The sequence below is a fragment of the Chaetomium strumarium genome, assembly GCF_033439665.1.
Source record: "Chaetomium strumarium strain CBS 333.67 chromosome Unknown B0T15scaffold_4, whole genome shotgun sequence".
NCBI classification, from domain to species: domain Eukaryota; kingdom Fungi; phylum Ascomycota; class Sordariomycetes; order Sordariales; family Chaetomiaceae; genus Chaetomium; species Chaetomium strumarium.
In genome coordinates, this window is record NW_026944432.1 from 1197091 (window position 1) to 1220005 (window position 22915).

At 55.7% G+C, this 22915-nt stretch overlaps 7 protein-coding genes across 7 annotated transcripts; 3 read left to right on the plus strand and 4 right to left on the minus strand.

The window, feature by feature from the left end:
- Positions 1 to 1096: 1096 nt before the first annotated feature.
- On the minus strand, positions 1097 to 3658 carry B0T15DRAFT_555480 (ferric reductase NAD binding domain-containing protein). The gene is made up of 4 exons (XM_062870393.1): positions 3178 to 3658; positions 2967 to 3119; positions 2017 to 2894; positions 1097 to 1958 (listed from the first exon to the last, which is right to left on the minus strand). Exons 1-4 carry the CDS (start codon positions 3450 to 3452, stop codon positions 1375 to 1377), a joined length of 1890 nt encoding a protein of 629 aa, XP_062721153.1. The 5' UTR covers positions 3453 to 3658; the 3' UTR covers positions 1097 to 1374.
- A 2865-nt stretch (positions 3659 to 6523) lies between these two features.
- Positions 6524 to 8257, minus strand: B0T15DRAFT_511296 (uncharacterized protein; the record flags this gene model as incomplete). The annotated part of the gene is made up of 1 exon (XM_062867902.1): positions 6524 to 8257. One exon carries the CDS (start codon positions 8255 to 8257, stop codon positions 6524 to 6526), a length of 1734 nt encoding a protein of 577 aa, XP_062721154.1.
- Positions 8258 to 9049: 792 nt separating this feature from the next.
- B0T15DRAFT_485004 (RTA1 like protein-domain-containing protein) lies at positions 9050 to 10484 on the minus strand (the record flags this gene model as incomplete). The annotated part of the gene is made up of 3 exons (XM_062866266.1): positions 9050 to 9702; positions 9768 to 9942; positions 10014 to 10484. The coding sequence occupies 3 exons, from the start codon at positions 10482 to 10484 to the stop codon at positions 9050 to 9052; spliced, it is 1299 nt and encodes a 432-aa protein (XP_062721155.1).
- A 1235-nt stretch (positions 10485 to 11719) lies between these two features.
- On the plus strand, positions 11720 to 13370 carry B0T15DRAFT_195136 (Alpha/Beta hydrolase protein). The gene is made up of 4 exons (XM_062862502.1): positions 11720 to 12103; positions 12193 to 12940; positions 13010 to 13164; positions 13229 to 13370. The coding sequence occupies exons 1-3, from the start codon at positions 11878 to 11880 to the stop codon at positions 13068 to 13070; spliced, it is 1035 nt and encodes a 344-aa protein (XP_062721156.1). The 5' UTR covers positions 11720 to 11877; the 3' UTR covers positions 13071 to 13164; positions 13229 to 13370.
- Positions 13371 to 15864: 2494 nt separating this feature from the next.
- Positions 15865 to 18941, plus strand: B0T15DRAFT_195150 (uncharacterized protein). The gene is made up of 7 exons (XM_062862503.1): positions 15865 to 16217; positions 16288 to 16583; positions 16648 to 16811; positions 16893 to 16999; positions 17064 to 17816; positions 17886 to 18079; positions 18150 to 18941. The coding sequence occupies exons 1-7, from the start codon at positions 16030 to 16032 to the stop codon at positions 18506 to 18508; spliced, it is 2061 nt and encodes a 686-aa protein (XP_062721157.1). The 5' UTR covers positions 15865 to 16029; the 3' UTR covers positions 18509 to 18941.
- Positions 18942 to 19744: 803 nt separating this feature from the next.
- B0T15DRAFT_493548 (camp-regulated phosphoprotein/endosulfine conserved region-domain-containing protein) lies at positions 19745 to 20346 on the plus strand (the record flags this gene model as incomplete). Its single annotated transcript, XM_062866951.1, has 2 exons — positions 19745 to 19780; positions 19894 to 20346. 2 exons carry the CDS (start codon positions 19745 to 19747, stop codon positions 20344 to 20346), a joined length of 489 nt encoding a protein of 162 aa, XP_062721158.1.
- A 775-nt stretch (positions 20347 to 21121) lies between these two features.
- Positions 21122 to 22183, minus strand: B0T15DRAFT_493549 (metal-dependent protein hydrolase; the record flags this gene model as incomplete). The annotated part of the gene is made up of 1 exon (XM_062866952.1): positions 21122 to 22183. The coding sequence occupies one exon, from the start codon at positions 22181 to 22183 to the stop codon at positions 21122 to 21124; it is 1062 nt and encodes a 353-aa protein (XP_062721159.1).
- Positions 22184 to 22915: the final 732 nt, after the last annotated feature.

The following is a 22915-nucleotide window of genomic DNA, read 5'->3' on the forward strand; positions in this document are numbered from 1 at the left end:
AGGCCAGTTCTGCGTATCCGTAAACTTCAAGCAGAGCTTTTGGATTGAGCTGAGCAAAGCATGAGAGAGCGGGAAAAGAACAGTCAAAAATCGAGACAAAAACCCGAGAGGCTGGCGTCGTCGCTGTACTGAAGGCGGTTAGTGCCGCGATTTCGCATGCCAAGCACAGCATGCAGCTTGCTGCTTGGGAGACCTTCACAATTCCTCCGGCCAACCACGTCCGCATTGGTGGTCCTTATCTCAACCTCAAGCTGATGAAATGCTTGGCACCAGGAAACAATTCTCTTCATTAAGCAGCTCTTCTGCCCCGTTGGAACTCAAGATATTGTCGCAAACGGAAAACGTCAACACCGGTCCAGTGTACTGTGTACACGAGGAGCACGAATCTTAATGCATATATGTAAGGCCATACACTCCAGTTGTCCAAGTTCGGGAACATCATTATGGTGAAGGTTCGGAAATTTTCTTTCTGAGAAAGAAATTGGCCGGAACGAGTGCGATGGAGAAGTGAGAGAAGAAAAAGAGCAAAATGTAATAAATGAGTCGACCCAACAACCAGGTATATAGCCCAGTTCGGTTAGCCACTGTCAGGTTAACACAGCCTCGAGCCAACTCGGAAGTTTCGATCTAAATATATAGAATAACCTAAAAAGTTATATTTATTTATATTATAATTAATTATTTTACTATGCCTAGCAAGTTACTAGCTCTTGACGCACTTCAGGGAATGGTAGGAAGTGGACACTGCGGAAATCTTTGCCTCGAAGCTCCTCAGGGATATGTGGCAGGAGCTTAAGGTAGATGGTTTCCGTAAGGAAGGGCGTAAAGGGCGCGAGGCCGCGGCACAGCGTGAAAAGGACCTCGAACAGGGTGTTCAGGGCATGGAGAGTATCGTCAAGCCCATTTTCACCCTTGAGACATTTCCGGTTGAATCGGATGTACCAGTTCGTCGTGTTATCGATTAGCTGATGTGGATGGTATGTGACCGTGGTGGGCAGCGGAGAGACAAGGGCTGGGCAGGGGGGTCGCCCGGGGCACGAAGGGCGATGAGCGCCGCTCGTAGGGCGTAATGCTAAATGCAACATACAGTATGTTTACCTAAGGTACCTCTGGAATCAAGGGTCCTCTACTAGTAGGTATGGTATTCCATGCCTTTGTAGAGGAGTTCACATTGCCCTGCAAGGAACATTGACAAACAAAGAGCAATGAGACCAAGATTGCAGATGAACGCCAGTGCCGCTAGTGCTTACGGTAGTGCTCACACAACCACCACGCAGCCAACGATAACAGGTAGTACAGCAAAGCCGCAACATACCATACCTAAGCTGCCATCTCTACATAACCGGAGTAAAACTGGAGCCGCCATACTGGATTCTACCACCCAAACTGCTCACAATGCAACTCAACAGCCGGCCCATCACTGAGAATCAGTTTGGCTGTCGCATCTCGAACAACACGCATCAGACCATCCGGGCCGCATGCCGCAACAAGTACGCGCTGGTTCCTTGGGGTGGTGCTCACCGCATCGCGGATGAGAGAAGCCGCATCTGGCCGGCCTACCGTGACGACGTAGTCAAAGAAGGTGTGAGACAAGGTGGCGGCGGTGGTGGTGGTAGCGTCTTTCTCGGACACGCCACTATGCTCTACACGGGTCTCCATGGCAAGCTCCATCTCCTTTTCGAGGTCGCCGTGCGCAAGGGGCGGCCAGCACAGAGCAGATTCTGGAATCCGTGGGGCGGTGTTCTCTAGATCCAGCCCAACAGGTGACAAGGACGGTGTCTCGGTGTCCTCGGAGGAGGACGAATCGCAACGAGTGGAGTGATCGTGGCTGCTACTTTCACTGCGAAGATCCGAAGTCGATGAGGGAGCCCGCGTGACGTAGAGAGAAACTTTGACCTTCGGTGAGTGTGCGTGGGCCCTGAGGAGCTGAAGGTGCTCCTTGAACCAGGTAAGATTCTCTGCAGCGAATGTGTCAGTACCTGTGTCCAGCCATGCGCCTGGGGCGTCACAACTCACCGTGCTCTCTGACCGACCAAACAAAGACAACATCCTTGGGGCGGTTCTCGTCCATCCTCTCGAGAATGTTTATCGCGAGGCCAAAGGTGAAGGTGGCGCCTCCGCCGCCAGCAATGAGCACGATCTTGTCGAACTCCATGGGGTCCGGGAAAGTGCCATATGGCCCGTCAATGGAGGCCCTTACTGACACGCCCGGGTGGGCCATCGCGTACTTGTGCAGGTCGCTCGTGAAGCCGTTGCAGGCTTTGACTGTGAACTCCAGAGGGGAGCTCCTGTGGATTGTAAACGGGTGTGTCTCGATTTTACGGATTGCCGGGATCCAGATGAAGCAGTGTTTCCCCGGCTCGGCCCTTGCCGGTAACTTTTTGAAGACAACCTTGGTGCCTCCATTGGCCAGAGGATGTAGTGTTGCCTCGTTGTTGACGCTGTAGTATAAAACCCTGGAGGCCCGGAAGAGGCGGTCGAGAAACCACATGGAGGCGGTGAGGAGCGTCACTATGAGCGTCTTCTTTCCGATCTCGGGTTGATGGAAGCCAACTGCGACGACGCCCACGATCCAGCAACACACGTGCGTGATGTAGAAAAGCTCGTACCAGAAACGCCGGAGAAACGTGGCTGAGAAGACAACACCGAGAAAGGCGAAGCCGGCAACGATAGCGGCGATGTCCCCCCTCTCGGCAAAGATTGCCAACAGACGTCCTGTAGAGTTGAAGTAGTAGGTGTACAGAGAGGCGTGGGTCACCATCTCAACAAACATGGTGTAGCCGGCAATCTGATGAAGACAGTTGAGCCGCTCATATGAATGCGCCGTCAAGAAGGCCAGCGGCGTGTTCTTCAAGGCCAAGAAGATAACCACGGCCAAGTTCGCCAGTGCCATCCTGAGTAACTTGTTGATGAGTGTCTGAGGGATATTATGTCAAATTCGGGGCGGGGTAAGGCGGAGAACATACCAGCCAAACCTGAATGCCAGGCTTCCCAGAGAAGTGGTGTCCACGTTGGTGAATATGACGGACACATTGATGGCGACGTAGGCTGTGACGATGAAAGCATGCCCTGCGGATCGGAACCCAGGGACCCTGCGGACCAGCAGATTCCTCCCATGTCTAGCATGGTCAGCATATATATGATCTTGCCGTCGGCTACCGGAGAGGAGTGCTATACCTCGAGCTCGCAACGAATGGACGGCCCAGCCATCCGGCAGGTCTCTTCGACTGTTCCACTCTCACACATAGCCGACGAGTCCAGTGGAAAATCACGAAAACGGCGATCACGCCGCAGATGCCGGCTGCGTAGTACCTCATCATCCGCTCAGTCACTAGCTGTCTCTGGGCGAAGAAGGCCGCCCTGGCGGGATCACTAGATCCATGGCCCCCTGTGCTGACGGCGCCCCCTCCATGCCCTCCTCTACTCGACGGGTGGCGGGACAGCCCGTCCATCTCGCAGACAGTTGGTCCAAAGGAGTTAAAGAGCGGACGGCCCACGGCGGTGTCGTGGTTCTAGGTTGCGGATCCAGAGGCCGAAATCCGAGACGGGGTCCAGCAGAAGATCCCAGACGGTGTAAGCAGGAGGAAGCCGCTTTATACGGAGCCGAGATCTCTGGCCGGAGTAGGAGCAGGGTACAGGATAGATTCTGGGGGGGAACAGCCGTTGAAAACAAGGCGGTGGTCTAGATCGACCAAGAGCTGGCGGCGCCTTCCTCCGCAACCTGGTATATGACTGACCTTCCCATAGCGCCATCGTCCCCGGCAGCACCCTCCCGTCCCTGCCAGGTCTCAGACGCAAGATGCCACGAACTCGAGTGGGGCTCCGGATACCGTGACTGGATAGATGGTAGGGCTTAGCAGAGCAACTATGGTACTCCGAATGAACTGTTGATTGCCCTGGCGTCACATGGAGAGAGCTTGGTGTCAGATTCCTTGAGCGGCCACGGCACTTGAAACTCCACCGTAACCATGACGGTGATGGGATGGAAAAGTCCCGGCTGGCCAAGGCAGACTCCCGCAGCTCGAGGATCCCGGCCAGCTCTGGCGACTACACCGAACTGACAGGTAACAGAGAGATACATGTCGCCGTGCCGGGGCCCACACGAACGGTTCTGCAGGCGGAAAACGCGGGGCCCCGCGCCTGGCATGCATGTCCGGAGGACGTGTGTAAGTGACGACCACATCCGGTCGGTTGACGAGTGGTTGACTTCCAATCTGGGAGTTGGTCAGCTTTACCAAAGCAACGAGTCTATTCCTAACAGGATAGGCACGGCCGCCAGCCCGTAGCCAATGTGGGCCGTGGTGGAAGATGGATGTCGTTGCCATTTGGCAGGACGTAGCATTCGCAATCTGGCTAAAGATGGGCTAAAACCGGAGCCGAAGAGCCAGCATTGCCTGACCGTTGGAACTCCTGCAAACGGCGCCCCAAGAATCCGCCGCTGTGGCCGCTGAACTTTACCCCACAAACGCACGCAATATATGTAGATATTGAGAACGATGCATCACCCAGCTCTATGACAAGGGTTCTGTCTGCAGCCATGCTGCAATTCGCCGTGCATCCGAAGACGGTACGGCCTCTGGCCACGTGAGAAACACGGGCGAGGATGAGATGCGTAGGCAAAGCACAAGCGAAGCGCACCAGATCAGTATCAGACGGGAAGCCTCGACATGGCGCGGGCTGCGGTCGAAGGGTACGCAAAGTACCTAAGTATGTCCCGAAGGGAAGAAGGAAACAATGCGGGACAGCGTGTTCCACATAAACCACGAACGGCCACAGATACCAGCATTCAACCAGCATACGAGACAATGGCGGTTGATACACAGCGAAGATCATAAAGCGGCATAATGAGATGGCGCGGCAGATCCAAGTTGGGTTGGCCAGGCGTTGAGGAACTAGCAAGCGTTAGATAGTAAGCCGTGATATGCAAGGTAGGTACTAACTGCAGTAACATACAACACATAAGGAACCTTATGTGCATACACATATAGGTGAGCGGGTACCTGCCAGGGTGTAACAGGTTTCTCGTCCGTCAAGTGAGCCGTCATGGTTCAAAGAGACGTGGCCCATGGTAATCAGATCCGGTCGGCAGACGTCATGACAGATACGGAGATGCGAGGGCTTTCACCACGGCAGGCAAGCCAGCATCTGCAGAGCTACCTCAAGTACGTGGTACCCGCATCCATCATGCCACATGGGTTGGCCGCGGCAAGCAGTAAGGTACATACGTTACCGTTGGACAGTTGTTGGATCCGAAAATCCCATGTTTGCTGAGCAGGCCTGGGCCCTGCTGCTGTACCTTTCTTGCTGTGAGGCAAGCAGAGAAATGTACTTCCGTAGGTAACGAAGACCAAGGCTTGCAAAATGCCACGCCGAAAGCAACGGAAAGGGGCCTGAGTTGGCAGTGGGCTGTGCTGCAGTGTGATCAGGATGCATCGATGCGATGATGTGCCTGCCGTTGGACTAAGCCTTAAGGTCCGTTCCTGGATATCGGCATGGCGCCATTCCAGAATAGGAAAGTTCGCAACTGTGGATCCGTGGAACCGAGCCCCCTTCCTCTTCCGGACAATCTCAACATCGAAGGATCGAAGGACCTCACAAACCACCCAGATAGTTGCCCAGAGCACACAATTGGTGTAAGGGAGCCTACTAATCTGCTGCAGCGGCGGGCTTGGAACTCCATTGGGCATCTTCTCTGCGGAATTTCTCTCTGGCATTGGAGATCAACATTGATAAACATAGTGCTTCGCCCGGCATTTGGCAGTGTCGGGAGTCGGGAGTCGGGAGTTGAACATGCAATAGGTCAAAGCACTTCTCCCTGTGCGCATTATTTTCTGTCGTTAAAACCAGGCATCGACGCAGATGGATGGTTAAGCAGACAACTGGAAGAGACCCGGAATTGCGTGACTTTTGAGTCGGAAAACGAGGACAGCTTCCTGCTTTGGCAGGACAGAATCGACGAGATAAAAGAGATGCATCGGCATCGTTGTGCTCAGGATTGGGCTCAAGAGGGGTTGGCGTTGCAGCTTGAGACCCGCTACAGTCGGCTCTGCATGAGCTCATGGCTTTGTGACGAGATCTTGGATATGGAGATACTGGACGCTTGAAAACCGGTACCTCAGTGGCCAAGCGTCGCTGCATTACAGCTAGAGGCATGCAGTAGCAGACAGAAAACAATCACATGCGCGGGGGCAGAAAAACCGCCGGCAACACGCCGGTGAACCGTTGCAGCGATGCACACGAAGTGCTGACTCACAGACATGGGTTGTCTGACACAGATGACGAAGATGCCACAAGAGGGACGTCTCTTATCACAAGAACCAAAGCAGTGAATACCCAGGTACACCGAGTCTAATTCTATCTGGATCTCCTAACAAGGAAGGAGGCGCTGCTCAACAACCAGAAGTTAGGTATGTACAATACATACAATCCAATACATGCATACATTTTCAAGTCTATTATTACCTATCCAATCTAATCCTCTCCTCTCTTCCTCCGATCTGCCCAAGTAAGACAGGAGCGCAGCTCACCGTCGTGGCAGCAAAACCGACAGGGCGACATGATAAAAGTGGCCCATGGCCAAGCAAAATGCCAAAACCTGGAACCACGAGCCAAAGATGAGCACGCTGGCTAGCCCGTTGTACCCGCCGTTGATGAACGGGCCGTAGCCGTCTGTCAGGCGCGCGCTATGCAGCACTGCCGTCGTGACTACCCAGTGAAGGACGAACGCCGCGAGTACGAAGAGCCAGACATTAATAAAGCCGCCGGCTTGCCGGGGCTGCTGTTCTGGCTGGTGCGGGCGTTCGTCTTGCTGCTGGTTGTTGTCTCGGGCGGGCTCGTTGTGTGCCGCCGCTGTCTCGGGGTCGGACTCCTCGATGGGGGTTTGGATGCGGGCCTCGAGCACCCTGAGATCGGCTTTCACGGCCTGCAGCTCGCTCGCGAGCGACGCGATTCTGGCCTCGTGGTCCCTCTTTTGCCGTTTGAGCTGCTCAATGTCGGCCTTGGCCCCATCCAGTCGCATCAGGTTGGAAACATTGGTGTCTTCGAGCGCCTCCTGACGGGACCCAAGACCGTCAATCTCGCTGTCCAGCTCGGCGATGCGGATGCGGAGAGCGTCACACACGGCGTCAGTTGTGTCCAGGACTGCGGCTGCCTCGTTGGCAGGCGCGGGTAGGATCACCGATCGCTTGCTCTGCTCGTTGGGGGCATGGCGCTGGCCCATGGCCGCGTACTGCAGCCGGATAGTCTCTCGCTCTTCCTCCGTGAGGGGCCGCCCGAAAAGTAGCTCACAACGTCGGATCTGGTCCCGGGCGTTGATATCCGCCGCAGACTCTCCGGTGGGCTTGGAGAAGTCTTCGTCATAAAAAGGAGCGAAACGGAGTTCGTCGTCATCGAGGGGGGTGACCCAGAGAGGAGGCAGCTGAACTTGAGCGGCCTCCGCGGGACTGGAAGCTCCTTGTTCGTCGTCCACTTGTGGCGGCGGGGACCGGCCCCTTGTGTGTTCATCGGGCACATCTGCCGACGCTGGGCTATCACACGGTCTCTCTTTAGTGGCGGTCAGTATGGAGGCATCTGAAACTGTGGCATACGGTGGCTGCGCTCCGTCCGTTTGTCCGTCTTTGTCCTCATTCTTACGACGCCCGTCGTTCATTGGACTGTTGGCACAGAGGGCAGCTGGGCCACGAGGGGAGATTGTCTCAGGTGGCTGAGGGGCTTTCTCTCGCGCACGGGCAGTGATCGAACCCTCACTCAGCTCTGCGTTCCGCTGCCCGTCCAACATGGCCTTGAAGTAATCCTTAACTCTTTTCTTCAACTCAGCTCGCGGGCCTTGCGAATGCCTCTTCGGCTCATCGGGAGGCGCATCATCGGGCTCGCCGTCCTCGTTGGTTTCCTGCTGGCTTGGCAGGTCCTCTGCTTCAAGCTGCACCGAATCAGGGCTGTCTCCTTGCTTGTCGTTTCTTTTCTCTCTTCTCTTCTCTCTCCTCTTCTGTTTCTTCAGCTCCTTCTTCTTCTCTCTCCTCTTGTCTTTGCTACTCTTGTTCTCCGGAGCGTCGGCAGAGACATCGCCGTTGGGATTGGGATCCTCTCCGTGACCATTATTAGAACCGGCTCCGTTATCCACTGTCTCAGCAGGGCCTCCTTCTTGCGGAGATGGTTCATTAACAATAAGGGGGAAGCTGATGGGCCCAACAGATGGAGGGGCTAAGTCTGTGTTCATAGACTCATCATCCCCGTTTCTGCTGTCCCTGGGGATAGCCATGTCCGTGGGGTCTGTCGATTGCATTAGGGCTCCTAATATCCGCCTGCGGAAAACGCTATTCGGGTTGTATGTGTTTAATGATTCTTCGACCTTTGGCGAACATGAGATAATAGTCGTGAGACTCGATACTTCCGAGTCATCTTCGAGGTAAATCATCCCCATCGTGTTCGACTATATACAGGGGCAGGACAAAGAACTTTAGTTGAGGACTTGAGGCTGATCTGAAAGATTCTTTGTAGGGGGCCATTTACAACGTGATAATCAGATTGTAGTGGCCAAGTCCCTAAATAGTTCGTGTTCTAATTTAAGCCAATGGCTAGAGAAGACAAAGGAACACAGGTCCAGCTTTGTCCAGGAGGAATCGCTCAGGGTGTGTAGGTCTTGGAGTTGGCCTCATTGGACGTCGACAGACAGTGCATACCTGACCTACCTCCATACACCTAGATACACGACGTTGGGCATGCGATGTCGCGAATAATCAGATCCACCACCGCATACTTAAGATTCAAGATCCATTACTGAAGTCGCGATGCCGACATTATTATCTCCTGGTATGGGGGGCAAATCCATCAATCAGAAAGAACACAACATGTTTGTGCAACATCGAGCAACCTACTGTTGCGCCGCCTGCCAATGAACCCCTGAGGGAAGATGAAGGAGTGCCCTTCCTAGTCCCTACTCCCTTATGTATGTACCCTCTCAGCGGTAGAAGCCCGTCAATCAAGGAACGCCCCAAACACCCACCCTATCCTCAGCCCCTCGCCGCAACTCCGCGTGCGACTTCCAGGAGAATCACCACAAGGCATCGCTGTCCACCAGCTGATTCCCTTCCGGTCCGGAACCGCCCCACATCTTCCTCTTCCGCCCATGCTCGACAGGCGCTGTAGCCCACATCGTCGAATCCAGACCAGGACTGTCTTGCGCAGCGAGGAAGGGCACAGCATGCGTCGGTGACGCGTCGTGCGGAACTCGCTGATGCACAGGATAATTCCTCGGGGACATGAGCGGCGGGACCGGTGGCGGCGGTACACCCTGGGGTGAAGGATGCGCCGGGAGGCCCGGCGTCATTCCCGCCGCCCTGGAAGCCGACCCCGGGCTGAAGCGGGGCGATGTAGAAGAAGGAGACGGATACGGCAGCGAGATGATGCGCTTGTTGATCGGGTAACTCCGGTTCCGGCGATGCCGGCGGCGTCGCAGGGGGAGGTCGTCGGGCCGGTCGGAGGAGGAGGAGGAGGCGATGGGAGATGTCGCTGCCCAGGCGGCGACGCCGAACGCTCTTCCCGCGGGACAGACGGTAAAGATAAGGAGGGCGACGAGGACGAGGGCGTCGTCGAGCAGAAAGGCGGCGACCTGCGAACGGGCAAAGGCGCTGGTCAAACCGCTGGCAAAGATGGCGATCCGCACAGCTGTTCGGACCATGAGAAGCCACGCAGCCACTTGGACGCCTAGGCAGATCTCAGCATGCAAAACAGTTGCTAGGGGTGGATACTATATGGATATGCGAACTTACAGATCATGAAGTTCTTGAACCGCCTGGATGTATAGACGAGCGAGAATCTCTCGTCGAGGATGTATCGGCGATGGGCGAGCCTGTATCGGAAGTAGCGATATGTTCCCAGGAAAGTAAGGAGGCTGATGGCTTGGATGGCAAGACCCGCCAGCAGGATGCCCACACCCTGAGCAACCTAGGTACTTAGTCCCGGTCAGTTGGATGACCGCAATGCCAGTTGTTGTTGTCAGGGGTATGGGTACGGACCTCGGTGGCGGTGTTGGCTGTGGAGGCGAAACCGATGCCAACTGACTGGAACGCCAGCATGAAGATGTCGAGCACGAAGAAGAAGAAGCTCAGATAGACGGGGTCTGACACGAGCTGGAACTCTTCGCCGTAGAGGACCATCACATGGGGAAGAACGAGGTTGGCGGCAGATCCGACCAGAACGGCGCCCCAGTGCGTGCCCATGAGGTAGACGGCCGAACTCGCATGACTGGCCGGATCCGCCGTCAAGAAGATCCTCCCGACATGGCCACCCACCTCGACAAGGAGGGCGGCAACGAGGAGAGCCGAGTGGAGATGGGTTTTGTAGCGGAGCCCGGCGTATGAGACAGGCAGGAGCAGGGCGACGACGGCCGCAAGCACAACGGCGTTACCTGCCGGCGCTGCTCCGTATGGCAGAGAGCCTGCCGGGACGGCGCAGGCCTCGCCCGAGCAGTCTCCGACTACCAGCATGATGCCGGGCCAGATGGAGATGCGCTCGCTCTCGCCCTTAAGGATGGTGGCGCGTTGGGTCCGGCATCAGTCGGCGGACGTGGGGCTGGCAACCGGCACGTGCAAGGAGAGAAAAGCAAACGAAGAGCATCGGTTTTATAGTTCATCCATATCCCGCAGCGAGCGATCATGATAGCAGCGTGGTAGATAACATCATGTGCGCTCGACAAACGGCGGGCCCGACGGCCTGGCACTGAGGTTGCCATGGCGCTTAACATGCAGCACTGGGGGTTGGGCGGGAGAACGGTGAGGACCATCGGGCACTGCGCACCGCTCCTTGCAAGGCCTAACTCGGCCCGGGTCCCTCAGGGGTCAGTGGCACACGGTTCACCTGTAGAAGCAACTGCTGGTGCCATCAACTACAAAGACGATTGAACCACATAGAACTCGGGATCCTGTCTCACAGCAAAGCATCGTCAAGTCCTTCCAGGCACTGCGGGTCAGGTAGCCTAGGCCTATCCGGACACGTGCCATGCTTCAGGTGGCCGAAGCATCGAGCTTGCAAGTTGTAACACGCCCAGTGGCGATATAACTCGGCGACCCTGGAACGACAGAGTTTTGCTGGTCTCTTTCGGCAGGCAGCTTTGTCGTTGGCGGCCGATGGGGCTCCGGGTCACCCGCCGTATCTGGAGGCATGGTGTTTTGACAACTCTGTTCACAGATCAGGAGAGGGCTGCGTCGCGCCACGGCTGCGCTCGATTGGCTACTGCCATGCAAGTGATAAGTGTTGTTGGTTGTTGGTTGTTGGTTGTTTGGCGTGCAACCTCACCAAGAACCATCTTGTCCATCACACGCCAATCGGGAGTGGACTTGACGGCAAAGGATGAATAAGGTCCTGCGACGGCACAAACATCCTTGCCCGCGGAGTGCAGTCTGCACAGTGTGAGACTCGTACCGTGGAGATCTGCCAGTCAAAGGGGGAAGCGCTCCGTATGAGTTGAGATGCGGACGGCAAGTGCCTTGAGAGATCTTCCAGGGGGGTTTTACTTTGGTAGATGTGAGCTTTTGCTTGTGGGAGGTTGGGAAGAGCCTGTTTGATGGGATGGCTGAAGTTCAGTTGAAGTTGGCACCGGGCAGATAAGCATTGCGATTTGTACCGTATCCCGTACTGTGCACGATAGATCATCGGCTGCTTGATCGAAAGCACAATCGTCACGGTCCCCGGGGTCCCTGATTGCCCGGTTTATTATGCGGGTCACGTCGGTAGTACATACGTAATTGGTCATTTTGACGGGGCATGAATCTAGGAAAAAAGGGAAACCGAAAAGCAGATACATATTAGTTCCTGAGACACTGAACACGTTCGTTTGCGGTAATTTGCTTCTGGTAGCCATCAACAGGAGGCAACAGCTAGATGAGAAGAGGGCTGGCGGAGGCTTGGCGTTCTGCGTCACGGCCTCGTTTCGTCACCTCGACAGATCGCGTCCATGTACGAGATGCGACGCTTCGTCGGTCTGCATGTCTGCGGCACTTCGGCGCGTATGCACCTCTCTGCCGCGATATCGCACCAACAGACGCGCGGATCAAGGGCCTGGGCAGAGAGATCGACGGCGAATACGCCGTGCTGAGAGACAACTACGGTATGCGACATGCGACCCCAGAATGCGAAAAGCTGTGGAAGTTATCTACCTTATGCTGTTGGTGCGAGGTTGACACGTTGCGCCTTTAGAGACGCCCAAGCACCCCATCGTGCTTGCCCACGGTTTGCTGGGATTTGCCGAGCTGAAGCTGGCTGGTTCCTTTCTGCCTAGTATTCACTACTGGCGCGGCATCAGGGAAGCCCTGAGCGCCAACCATGCCGAGGTCATCACCGCGTCCGTGCCCCCAAGCAGCTCCGTTGAGAAGCGGGCGGCCAAGTTGGCAGAGGATATCGAGGCCCAGGCCAAGGGCAAGAGCGTCAACATCATCGCCCACAGCATGGGCGGCCTGGACGCGCGATACATGATATCGCAGCTGCATCCCGCCGGCGTCGACGTGAAGTCTCTCACCACCGTCGCCACTCCACACCACGGCAGTCCCTTCGCCGACTACCTGATCAACGGCATCGGGCCAGATTACCTGCCTCGCCTGTATGATGTCTGGCAGCGGATGACGGGCTGGGAGGCCAGCGCCTTTGAGCAGCTGACAACGCGGTACATGGCTGAGGAGTTCAACCCCAAAACACCCGATGTCCCAGCCGTGCGATACTTCTCCTATGGCGCCATGGTCAGGCACAAGCCGCCGCTGCTCAGCCCGTTCCGACACTCCCATCACGTTATCGAGAAGCGAGAGGGCCCCAACGACGGCCTCGTCAGCGTTGACAGCAGCAAATGGGGGGATTACAAGGGGACCCTGTTGGGCGTCAACCATCTGGATCTGATCAACTGGAGCAACAGGCTCCGCTTCACGGTCCAGAAGTTGATGGGCCATCCGCCATCGTGAGTCTTGTTGTGTGCAGCAGTTCCCCCTTACATGCCGTTCCTTCCTAACACGGGCCTGCCGTCTAGTTTCAATGCAGTTGCCTTCTATCTTGACATTGGCGACATGCTCGCCAAGGAAGGGGTGTAGATGGAACCGGAAGCAGTGATCTCCGACGCTGCCTGATGGGTGATTTTGCTCGATGGCGCCGAAGGGAGCCGTCAATATGACTCTGGCCATCATGGTGAACCCCCCTGAGCCCCTCAAGCCTGGAAGCCGAGTTTACCGTCAACCCATCTTGTTCTTAGGCGCGAATATGCTCCCTTCCTGGCGATTCTTGCTCACTCGGATACCTGCTCTAAAGAGTGCCGAGTTCAAAAGTTCAGCCCGGCTAGCGGAGTGTCGCGTAGGACACGTACCACTGTTACCTTCGCCACACATGGGGCACCCCGTCGAGGGACTTCACCATCTTACGTCAGTGGCTGGATTGCCCAACCAAACCGGTAGGCTGCTCCTTTGGGACGTATGTGAGGGAATTCGGGCCATCGACGGGGGTGTGGCGCGCCAACTTTTGCCGTGGTCCCTTTCATAGATGACCAGGTTTAGCCGACGCCCTGGGAAAGAACGAGGACCCTCGCACAGGTCGTCTATATCCATCGCCCCTTCACCGCTCCTGAACACATGTTGGGCAGCCTTTCCGTGTTTGGGCCGTTTCGGGACACAAACACGTGGTGGCTCTGGGGACTGGGCGCAGAAATCATCAGCCCGTTTCACGGCGTACGGGCTGGTGTTCCACCATGGTGCCTCTAGCTGACAGGTCGAAGAACGGAATCGCGTATAGCTAGGGTTGGATAGTTAGATATGCTCCGAACTCGCAATGGATCCCGCGGGGCATAACGGCGGAACAGCGCAGCATACCCTCACGTGAGGAGAAAATACGGACGCTCGGGAAGGCCGTCGACATGGAGGGGACCTTGACTGCAGCGGTGCAAGAATTGCGGAGTTCGTTGTGGCTCATGGTTCTGTTGGTTCACTACTAGTAGTCGTTCATAAACCTGGCCGTTGAAGGCATTGAGAACCAAGGATCAAGCAGACAGACACGTACAAACAGGTGTTGTGCAAGCGATACGGTTGCATCATGTGTGTAGGTAGGTGCATTGGAGAAGAAGTGCCTGCATAAAACATACCAGGTAGGCACCTAGCCTGCCGGTCCTATAGCAGAGCCGTTGCAGTGCATGTTAACAACAACGATATATGTCAGCCTACACGACCGGCCTTCTACGAATCCAGATGGTCCACCAGCCACCGGCCCTCAACGGGTTTCGACCAAGCTCCTTCCTATTTAAGCGTCAGTCAAGGACTCAAGGTGCTCTCCATGATACTATAATCCGCGTCGGGCACAGAGTTCGCCATGTATAGGATACAACGTCAATCTGCGAACGGTATTGCCTGCCATTGTTCGACGGCGTGTAGTTAGGTACCAGGTTAGAGAGTTGGCAGTGAGCGAACCCCGGAGTGAGTGCAAGTGATGCCCACGCGGCCGTGTCGAGAAGCTTGGCATCGAGTTTGACTCAGGAAGGAACCTGGAAGCCAGCTCTCAAGACCAGGACATGCGACATTTAATGGCAGGCGCTGCTGAAGTTAACGTAACACCATTCCGGCCCAGTGACCTTCTTTTCAGGTTGCATCTGACGAAGAGACTTGGAGTAGTGGAGGATTCGGTGGTGCCTGTGCACGGGGGTCTCGCCGAGCCGGGGATGAGAGATCATCGGGCGCCTTTCCTTCCCAGGAATAGCGGCGGCTTCCCCGCAGAGCTTGAACTTGAGCCCCTGTAGACCCACGACTTCACATCGTCTTTACAATCCAAGTCGTCGATGCATCCTTCACAAAGCGGCCATGATGGAAGGGTACAGAAAGGTGAGGTGCGATAGTAAGCAGGCCGAATGCAGCTGCTGAGGCAAGACAAATACGCGTATCTATACTCATTTTGCCGACGGCTTATATTACACAGAAGCTCTTATAAGATTTCGGATTTCAGCTCCCCGCGGACTGGAACCCAACTCACAGACCCGCTTGAGCACGGTCACGTCAACGTCACACTCTCTGAATGGATCTATCGCCTTACCTAAGGTACCATAGATGTGTGGGTAGGGGCTCCGAAGGACTGCCGTTGACTTGCTGCTGCTTTGCCCCGCATGAAATCCATCTTTCGGACGCTCGGTTCAACCAAGGTTACCTGGTAGCCGGGACCTTGAGCTTTCTACAGTTATTAGAGCCCTCCCGAGTTTACTGAAATTTAAGTCTGTTGCCAATTTTGGCCCCCGAACTTGTGGTAGGTCGCCCCTTTACGGCGGAAATGCATTCAGCTGCCCCTGGCCCGGAACTCCTTGCACTCCACCGACTTGAGTGTGCGCCCACACTGGGCATGTCACAACATAGAACCTCTCATATGGGATGGCTGGGCATGTGACACAAAGCTGCGGTCTCCTGTATGTACTACATCACGCAGACCCGGCCTGATGCTCATGACTTACCTACCCAGGTCCCACATCTGCCGGAACAAGCGGCGGCCCCTGACAGCTGAGATCAAGCACACGGCGTCTTTCTCCTTGGAATGCACGTGTCTAAGACTTGTTACGACGATTAGAGCATAGTCCAGGTTACTCACTACCACCTTCTTCTTCCAGAAACCATTCGGCTCCCGGGATGGCGGATGACGCTGCGAACGATACCTGCGGACTCAGAGTGTTCGTCTCTCCTGCTGTATCACATGCTGGTGAGTTTCGTCTCATTATCCTGTACCTGCCCTCGTACAGCTTTCAATACCGCTGTTCGTCTACAAAAGCCTTCGAAACCCGACCTCCCTTCCCATCTCGGGCACCTGGATCTCAACCAGCTTGGGCCCTTACCAATAACCCGAGCTTTTCCAAGACCTTCGCCCGGTGTTTGCTTGCTTGCTTGCTTGCAAACCGGGGTTAACCGGGGTTTATTTACGAAGTGGGAGTATCCGGAGCCGGAAACCCTCGTCTTCCCGGCCTCACTTCTCCATTGCTTTTCCTTCGCCCAACACCCTCCCTGCCACGCTGCAGTCTTTTTTGACTTTGGAGCCATGCAATTCCTGACAGCCGTGGCCGCCCTGGTCACCATGGCGGCCAACACTGTTGCTGCCGCCTCGACCTTCAAGCCTGCCAGACCCCCTGCGGTACCCCTTGCCGTGAGATCGCCGTATTTGAATGCCTGGCTTCAAGGGGGGTCCTCTGGCGCAATCCTCCCGGGCTCCTGGCCGCGGCACTGGACGTAAGGAACCCTTCCTTGTCGTTGACGTTCTCTAAATAAGTTTCTGACGGCTGATTCTGCATGTGCATAGGGGAAATATCCTGGGCTGGCAGGGCTTGGTGGCGGTTGATGGGGTCACCTACAACTGGCTGGGCGCGGCGCCGGGCCCGGCACCGGTGAACCAGGTGTCACTCGAGTACACCTCGACGAAGAGCATCTTCACCTTCGACGTTTCCGGAAAGGTTACCATGACAGTAACCTTCCTATCGCCTGTCTATCCCGACGACTTGGCGAGGCAATCTCTGCAGTTCTCGTATATTTCCGTGAAGGCGAGATCCTCCGACGGGGCGTCACACAGTGTCCAGGTTTATATGGATGTGTCTGGAGGTAGAATACAATTCCTCCGCCCCCTCCCTTGTGGTCCATGTCACTCTGCTAACAAGACCAACAGAATGGGCTAGCGGGGACGTTTCCCAGATCGTCGAGTGGAATTCCAGCCAAGCAGGCGATATCGTCTACCACAAGTTCTCGCGGCAAACGCAAGAGCAATTCAAGGAGAACTCAGAGATCGCCAGCTGGGGTGACTGGTATCTGGCCACCCGTTCGGACAGCGGTGTAAGTTTTCGACTCTTCGCTCGCTCGCTCCTAGGAAGACACTGTGCCATTATGGGGCAGAAGCTAACACAACTGTGGCAGTTGACCTGGCAGATTGGCGCCGACACGGCGGTGCGAGGCCAATTTAAAAACAGCAGGATTCTTGCCAACTCAAAGGAGGCGAACTTCAGAGCCGTGAATGATCAATGGTGAGCTCTGGGGACCCATGACCCGCATAGGTGCTTCAAGATGACCGAGCTGACTATTTGGAAGGCCAGTATTCGCATTCTCCCACGACCTCGGAAATGTGAGCCAAAACGATGTGGAGAGGGTGTTCACCCTCGGCCTCATCCAGGATCAAGTCATCAACTTTGCCGGCCTGAGCGGCCAGTTGGGGCCGGTGCCGGGCCTGTGGAGATCCTACTACCAAGACGACACTTCGGCCGTTACGTCTTTCTACAACGACTATCCACACGCACTCGAAACATCCTCAGCCCTCGATGAGAGGATCCAGACGGACTCGGAGAATGCTGCAGGAAAGGACTACGCCGTCGTTACCACACTCGCCGTTCGCCAGACCTTCGGCGCGCTTCAGTACGCCGGTACGCCGTCGAAGCCGTACATCTTCCTCAAGGAGATCAGCTCGAACAGTGACATACAGACCGTCGATGTCATCTTCCCCGCGTACCCGATTTTCATGTATCTCAATGCAACCCTCGGCAAATATCTGCTTGATCCGCTGTATGAGAACCAGGAAAGCGGAGCGTATCCGAACGCTTACGCTGAACACGACCTCGGAACCTTCCCCGTAGCCAGGGGCTACCCGGAGGGGAATGACGAGCCTATGCCCCTGGAGGAGTGCGGAAACATGATCATCATGACGCTGGCCTATGCGCAGCGCGCTAGAGACACGGCATACCTGTCTGCCCACTATCCTAAGCTAGCCGGGTGGGCGCAGTTTTTGGTGGAGGAGTCGCTGATCCCGGCGAGCCAGCTCAGTACCGATGACTTTGCGGGAACCTTGGCGTAAGTTTTCTTTCTCGGCAAAGCTGTGGTGACGACTCCGGTGTTGACAATGCAATCTCCCCTATGCAGCAACCAGACAAACTTGGCCATCAAAGGAATCATCGCTCTCAAAGCCATGTCCCATATCGCACAGCTTACCCACAATAATGATACCTTCTGCGAAGTCGCGGATAGATATCTGGAGGGCTGGAAAGAGTTGGGCATCAACTCGCAAGCGAACCCGCCTCACACGACGCTGAGCTATGGGGACAACGACAGCCATGGTGAGCATCCCCTTGCCCTTTAACGCCCCCGGTGACGACGCCTGTGACGGAACGCTAACCCCTTTTTCAGGCCTCCTCTACAACATCTACGCCGACAAACTCCTCAATCTCAACTTCGTGGACCAGTCCATCTTCGACATGCAGAGCAACTTCTACCCGACCGTGGCCAGCGAGTATGGCGTGCCCCTCGACACGCGGCACACCTGGACCAAGTCGGACTGGGAGATGTTTGCGGCGGCCGTCGCCAGCGAGTCGACGCGGGACATGTTCATCTCCAAGCTGGCCAACTGGGTCGGCACGACGTCGACGGACCGGGCCATGACCGACCTGTACGACGCCGTCACGGGCGCATATCCAGCTAATGGGCCGACGTTCGTGGCGAGGCCCGTCATGGGAGGGATGTTTGCCTTGCTGGCTCTGCGCCACTGATTTCGGACGGATGAACCGGTTATTGCGCTGCTTTGCAGTACCCGTAGTAGGCTGAACATCGCCTGCGCCACGTGGATGAGGATGCGGTTTGCACTGCTTTGATAAACTTTGGACGGGGAGGCTGGCTGCACGCCGAGTCTGGAGCGTCTATCTAATAATAAGTCTCCTGAGTTGCTCTTACTAGCCAGATACTTTAATCGACGTAATAAAAAAACTTGACTGGGCAGACCCCATGTCGCTGTGACTGTGAGTACATCGTTGGAGTGCTTTGGTCGGTTTGGATACCACCTAATTGACATTCACCTGCCAATTACCTGACACTGGCAGTGTTCCGGACGTTCCACAAAGCTGCTGTTGAATATATGCGGTCAAAGACGGTACTTGACTTCAAGCTTAATAACCTAGGTACCTAGGTGCGTGACCTACGGTAGCCAGGGGATACCTACCAGGTAGTGAATACCTCAGCTGAGGGTAATCATATCCGAGGCAAGCAAGTCCTCGAGTGGTATGATGTGGTTCGATGGCATTGGGACAAGCTGAACTTCCATTCGTTAGACTGTCCGTTGGGTGTCATTTCACAGTCGGCACTTGACCCGACTGCTGCATGGCAGTTGCATGCTGAGCAGAGATCATGAAGCGATCCGAGCATAAAATCTGCGCCAGTACTAGAGTACCGTACTAACATCGTACGAGATCCCATTAACATTTACGACTTGATGGTACTTGTAAGTAAAATACATTGTACAGGTGCGTACGGCCTCTGGCCAACAAGCCTCTTCAGCTTGTGCCTCCTCGCAAATGTGCCTAGTGACTCGACAGCACATCCAAATGATACTAAGCAGACTTAAAAAGTAAATGGAAACTTAGAGGCACTCCACAGAAGCGTAGAGATATCTTTCTGGTCAAATCTCAATGTCGCAGTGAACTTCGCTACGTGTGCCGAGTGTAACGTACTGAATTACAGAATCCTCTGAGCGGGCCACCCAAGTGCACGGACAGTCGCAGTGACGAAACCCCACCTCCACCCACTTAGACGACGGTCATCAACCTTCATTTGCACCTTGAGGACTCGCTGTTCACGACATTCAAGAAACGGGAAAGCGGCAACATCAACAATTACGGTGATTTTAAACACGGCGGTAATTTCTGAGCGGCCTTTGCTCGCAGTCCGCAAAAGATACCTACCGATTCGGAGTCGCATTGACCGACAGACAGTCACTCAAGTCAGGCGCGATCATGAACCCGCACCAGGCAAAGAAAATCGACGTCAAGGTGAGTCGCCAGCACAACGAAAAGGCTCGGAAAGCATGCATACAATGCTACTCGCTCTGATCTCCACCCTCGCATCCGCTGAATCCCGTTGCTGATATGACCCGACCACGCAGTCCCTCTCCCCGGAGGAGCAGCGGCTCTTCCGTCTCTACGGTAAACTGCCTAGCCGCAGCGACCACTTTGCCAAGCACCTCAAGGAGCGCAAATATTTTGACAGCGGCGACTACGCCATGAGCAAGGCTGGAAAGGGCGACAGCGTCGACACGGGCGCAGTAGGCAGCCAGCATCCCGTGCCCGAGAACATCCCCCATCTGTCGAGCCCCGTCGGCGGACCCAACGGTATCGGCAGCGTGCTGCACCCGCACCATCACCACCAACACCACCCCGGCCTGCAAGCCGGATCCCCTGTCAAGGAGAGCAGCTTCCTGCACCGCGAGACTAGCGCTGAGGACAGCGAGGGCACTCCCGGCTCCGAGGAGCAGCAGCAGCAACAGCAGCAGCAGTCACCTGAAGCAACAGCCTCAGCGACCGCCGGCGAGCAGCAAGAGATACCTGTCCGGCGGTGAGCTTCCGCCGTCCGACTGGCAGGCTAAGGAGACCCTCTCTTGATTTCGGTCCCGCTGCTACTACAGGCCACAATGACATAGGCTGAGTCACTTGACCATGTGTCTCGTGTACCGTCAGAAATTGTGACACTTCAGAACTCATGAGACAACGGGAAAACGATTGTGGCGTTGATGCTTTGGCTCTCGCCGATGATGATGATGGCAAAGGAGGATAACGAGGGCCGATCGGACCGGGCCGGGATTTGGCTTTGCTATTTTTGTACTGATGCCGCCGTGACGCGGATTCTGTTTGGCTTCCATTACACACTGGCCGGTACTCATCACCTTTTAACCATTGGCACCTCTCTGCCTGCTCCCTGTAGTTTACGACGGACTTGGGGAATCAGCGTGCTTGAGATTGCGTCGTGAAGAACGACGAGATGGAGGGGCGCGGGGACATGGCAGCGATAGTCTCAGACTGGAGTTTCTTGCCATCCGAACAAGTGTAGGTAGGGCTTCCCTTGCACGTATAAGGAAGTAAACTGTTCTCTCGCGGCAGCGATTGCCGGCAAGTCCTCCATGGAACGGCTGGATCATGCTCTCTTCAGCTTCTGTTTTGATCGAGCTGTCTCGCAGCCAAGGCCGGCTTCCATCCTTGTGCCGAGGACCACCATATCCCCTTCTCGGCGCCGGAAGTAAGGTAGTGCGGAGCGCTCTCGCTGCCCGACGATACCCGACCAAGAACCGACCCGCTTGGGCAGCGACAAACCAAATAACCATGCCTTGTGCTGGACTTTTACATCTCGAGCGCTTTCTTCGCCATGGCTAGCGCACCCTCAAAGCTCTTGTTGCCGCCGATGAAGCCGGAAGCATGCACAAAAACGGAGCCGCTCACACCGGAAATCCCATCCAACTCCTCATCACGGAATCCCCTCCATGACTCAGGCAGCGGTTTCCTGCTCTCGAACGAGTCCTTGGCAACCGGCACACACTGGATCCTCCACTTGGCGTCGGGGACCGGTTTCTCCGGGTAGAGCACGTAGAGAACCTGGCCGCCCTCGGGCTTCTGCTCCTCCAGGCTGTAGAGGTGGTCCTTCCAAGGCGCCGACTGCCGTTTTAGCACCAGAATGCGGCCCTTGCTGTCGTACTCAACCCGCCCCGCAAACGCCTCGGCAACAACCTCCCGTGCGGGCAGCCACGCCCGCGTGAAGTAGTCCAGATCGCGGTCAAACTCCTCACCAATGCGCTGGCTGGCCAGCTCGAATCGCCTGTCCTCGGCCTCCTGAGCCGCCACCGGATCCTCGGGCATCGGGTCGTTCCAATTGGGGTTGAGCCGGCCGACCATAGCCCCGAGCGTGAACCCGCCGTCGGAAAACTTCTTCTGCAGCCCCGCCGCCGCGAGCGCCGCTGAGTCGTAGACATTGATGCCGTTGTCATGCGCATCCAGCGCCTCGATGAAGCTCTCGTAGATCTTGCGCCACACCATGTCGACCTGCTCGCTCTCCTGGGGCTGCGCCAAGCGGCGCGCAATGATCTCGCGCCCGAAGTGCATGTACACCAGCCCAGCGCTGCTCAGCTTGGTCGGGCGGCCGGGGAAGAAGGTGCCGAAGGACCGCTGGTGATGATCGTAGCGGTTGCGGGCAGGATCGTACTCGCCGCCGACGTCGACAACGGTGTGGCACTCGTCCAGCAGCTTCGGGTCGCGCGTGCGCACGAGCTTTGCGCCCGAGTACGTTGGGATGTGGGTTCGCAGCATGTAGACTGCCAGCGCCTCGTCCGCGTGGAAGTGGCCATTGTGGGTGCCAATGGCAACCACGCCGTTCTCTGTCTTGAGGCGCTTTGCTGCGTTTTCGGCCATTCTGAGGGCGAGCGAGCGGAGCATGCAACAATAATGGGTTTGGGGTGGCTCAGTTTGGTGAGAGTCTCCAAGTCGGAAGCCGTATCGTAATTTGTGTTTCGCCTCTCCGGAATGAAGCAACAAGTGCGGAATTCACAGACTGCGGAAACTTTCAATTGCGAGCTGTCATTACAGTGTAATATCGATCCCTGACCACTGTAACCCAGCCAAGCAATCCTTGGCATTTCAGTTAATACGCCAGCGGTATGCGTAAGCGAGAAGAATATCTAGGGGAAGGCATGGAAAAACATCTCTACTCCTATGACAGGAGTGTGCAAAGCAACCACAAGAATCTAGCAAACATATATGTACTGTACAATTAGAACAAAGCAATGGAGAGGTATTCGTTTGAAATACGGATACGCCATTCTTCGTGGCTATCGTTACGGGCACAACGGCGGTAAATTCGATCGGTTCCGTATTCATACGATGTATCCGTCGTAATATACTTACAGCCGCCGTAAAGGTTACGGTAATAACCGTTCGGAAACCTAGGCAACTCCCTTGCGGAACAGGGGATCGAGTTCAAACGCGCCATCCAGCACGATGGAGGGATGTCGGGTAATCAACGCCTCAGCCTTCCAACCCCAACACATCATGAACCAGCACGGACCTGCCAACACTCCAGATCCAAACGCCGCTGCAAATTGATTCTAATCCCCATCCTCAATTCCCCACAACATTCGAACCAAA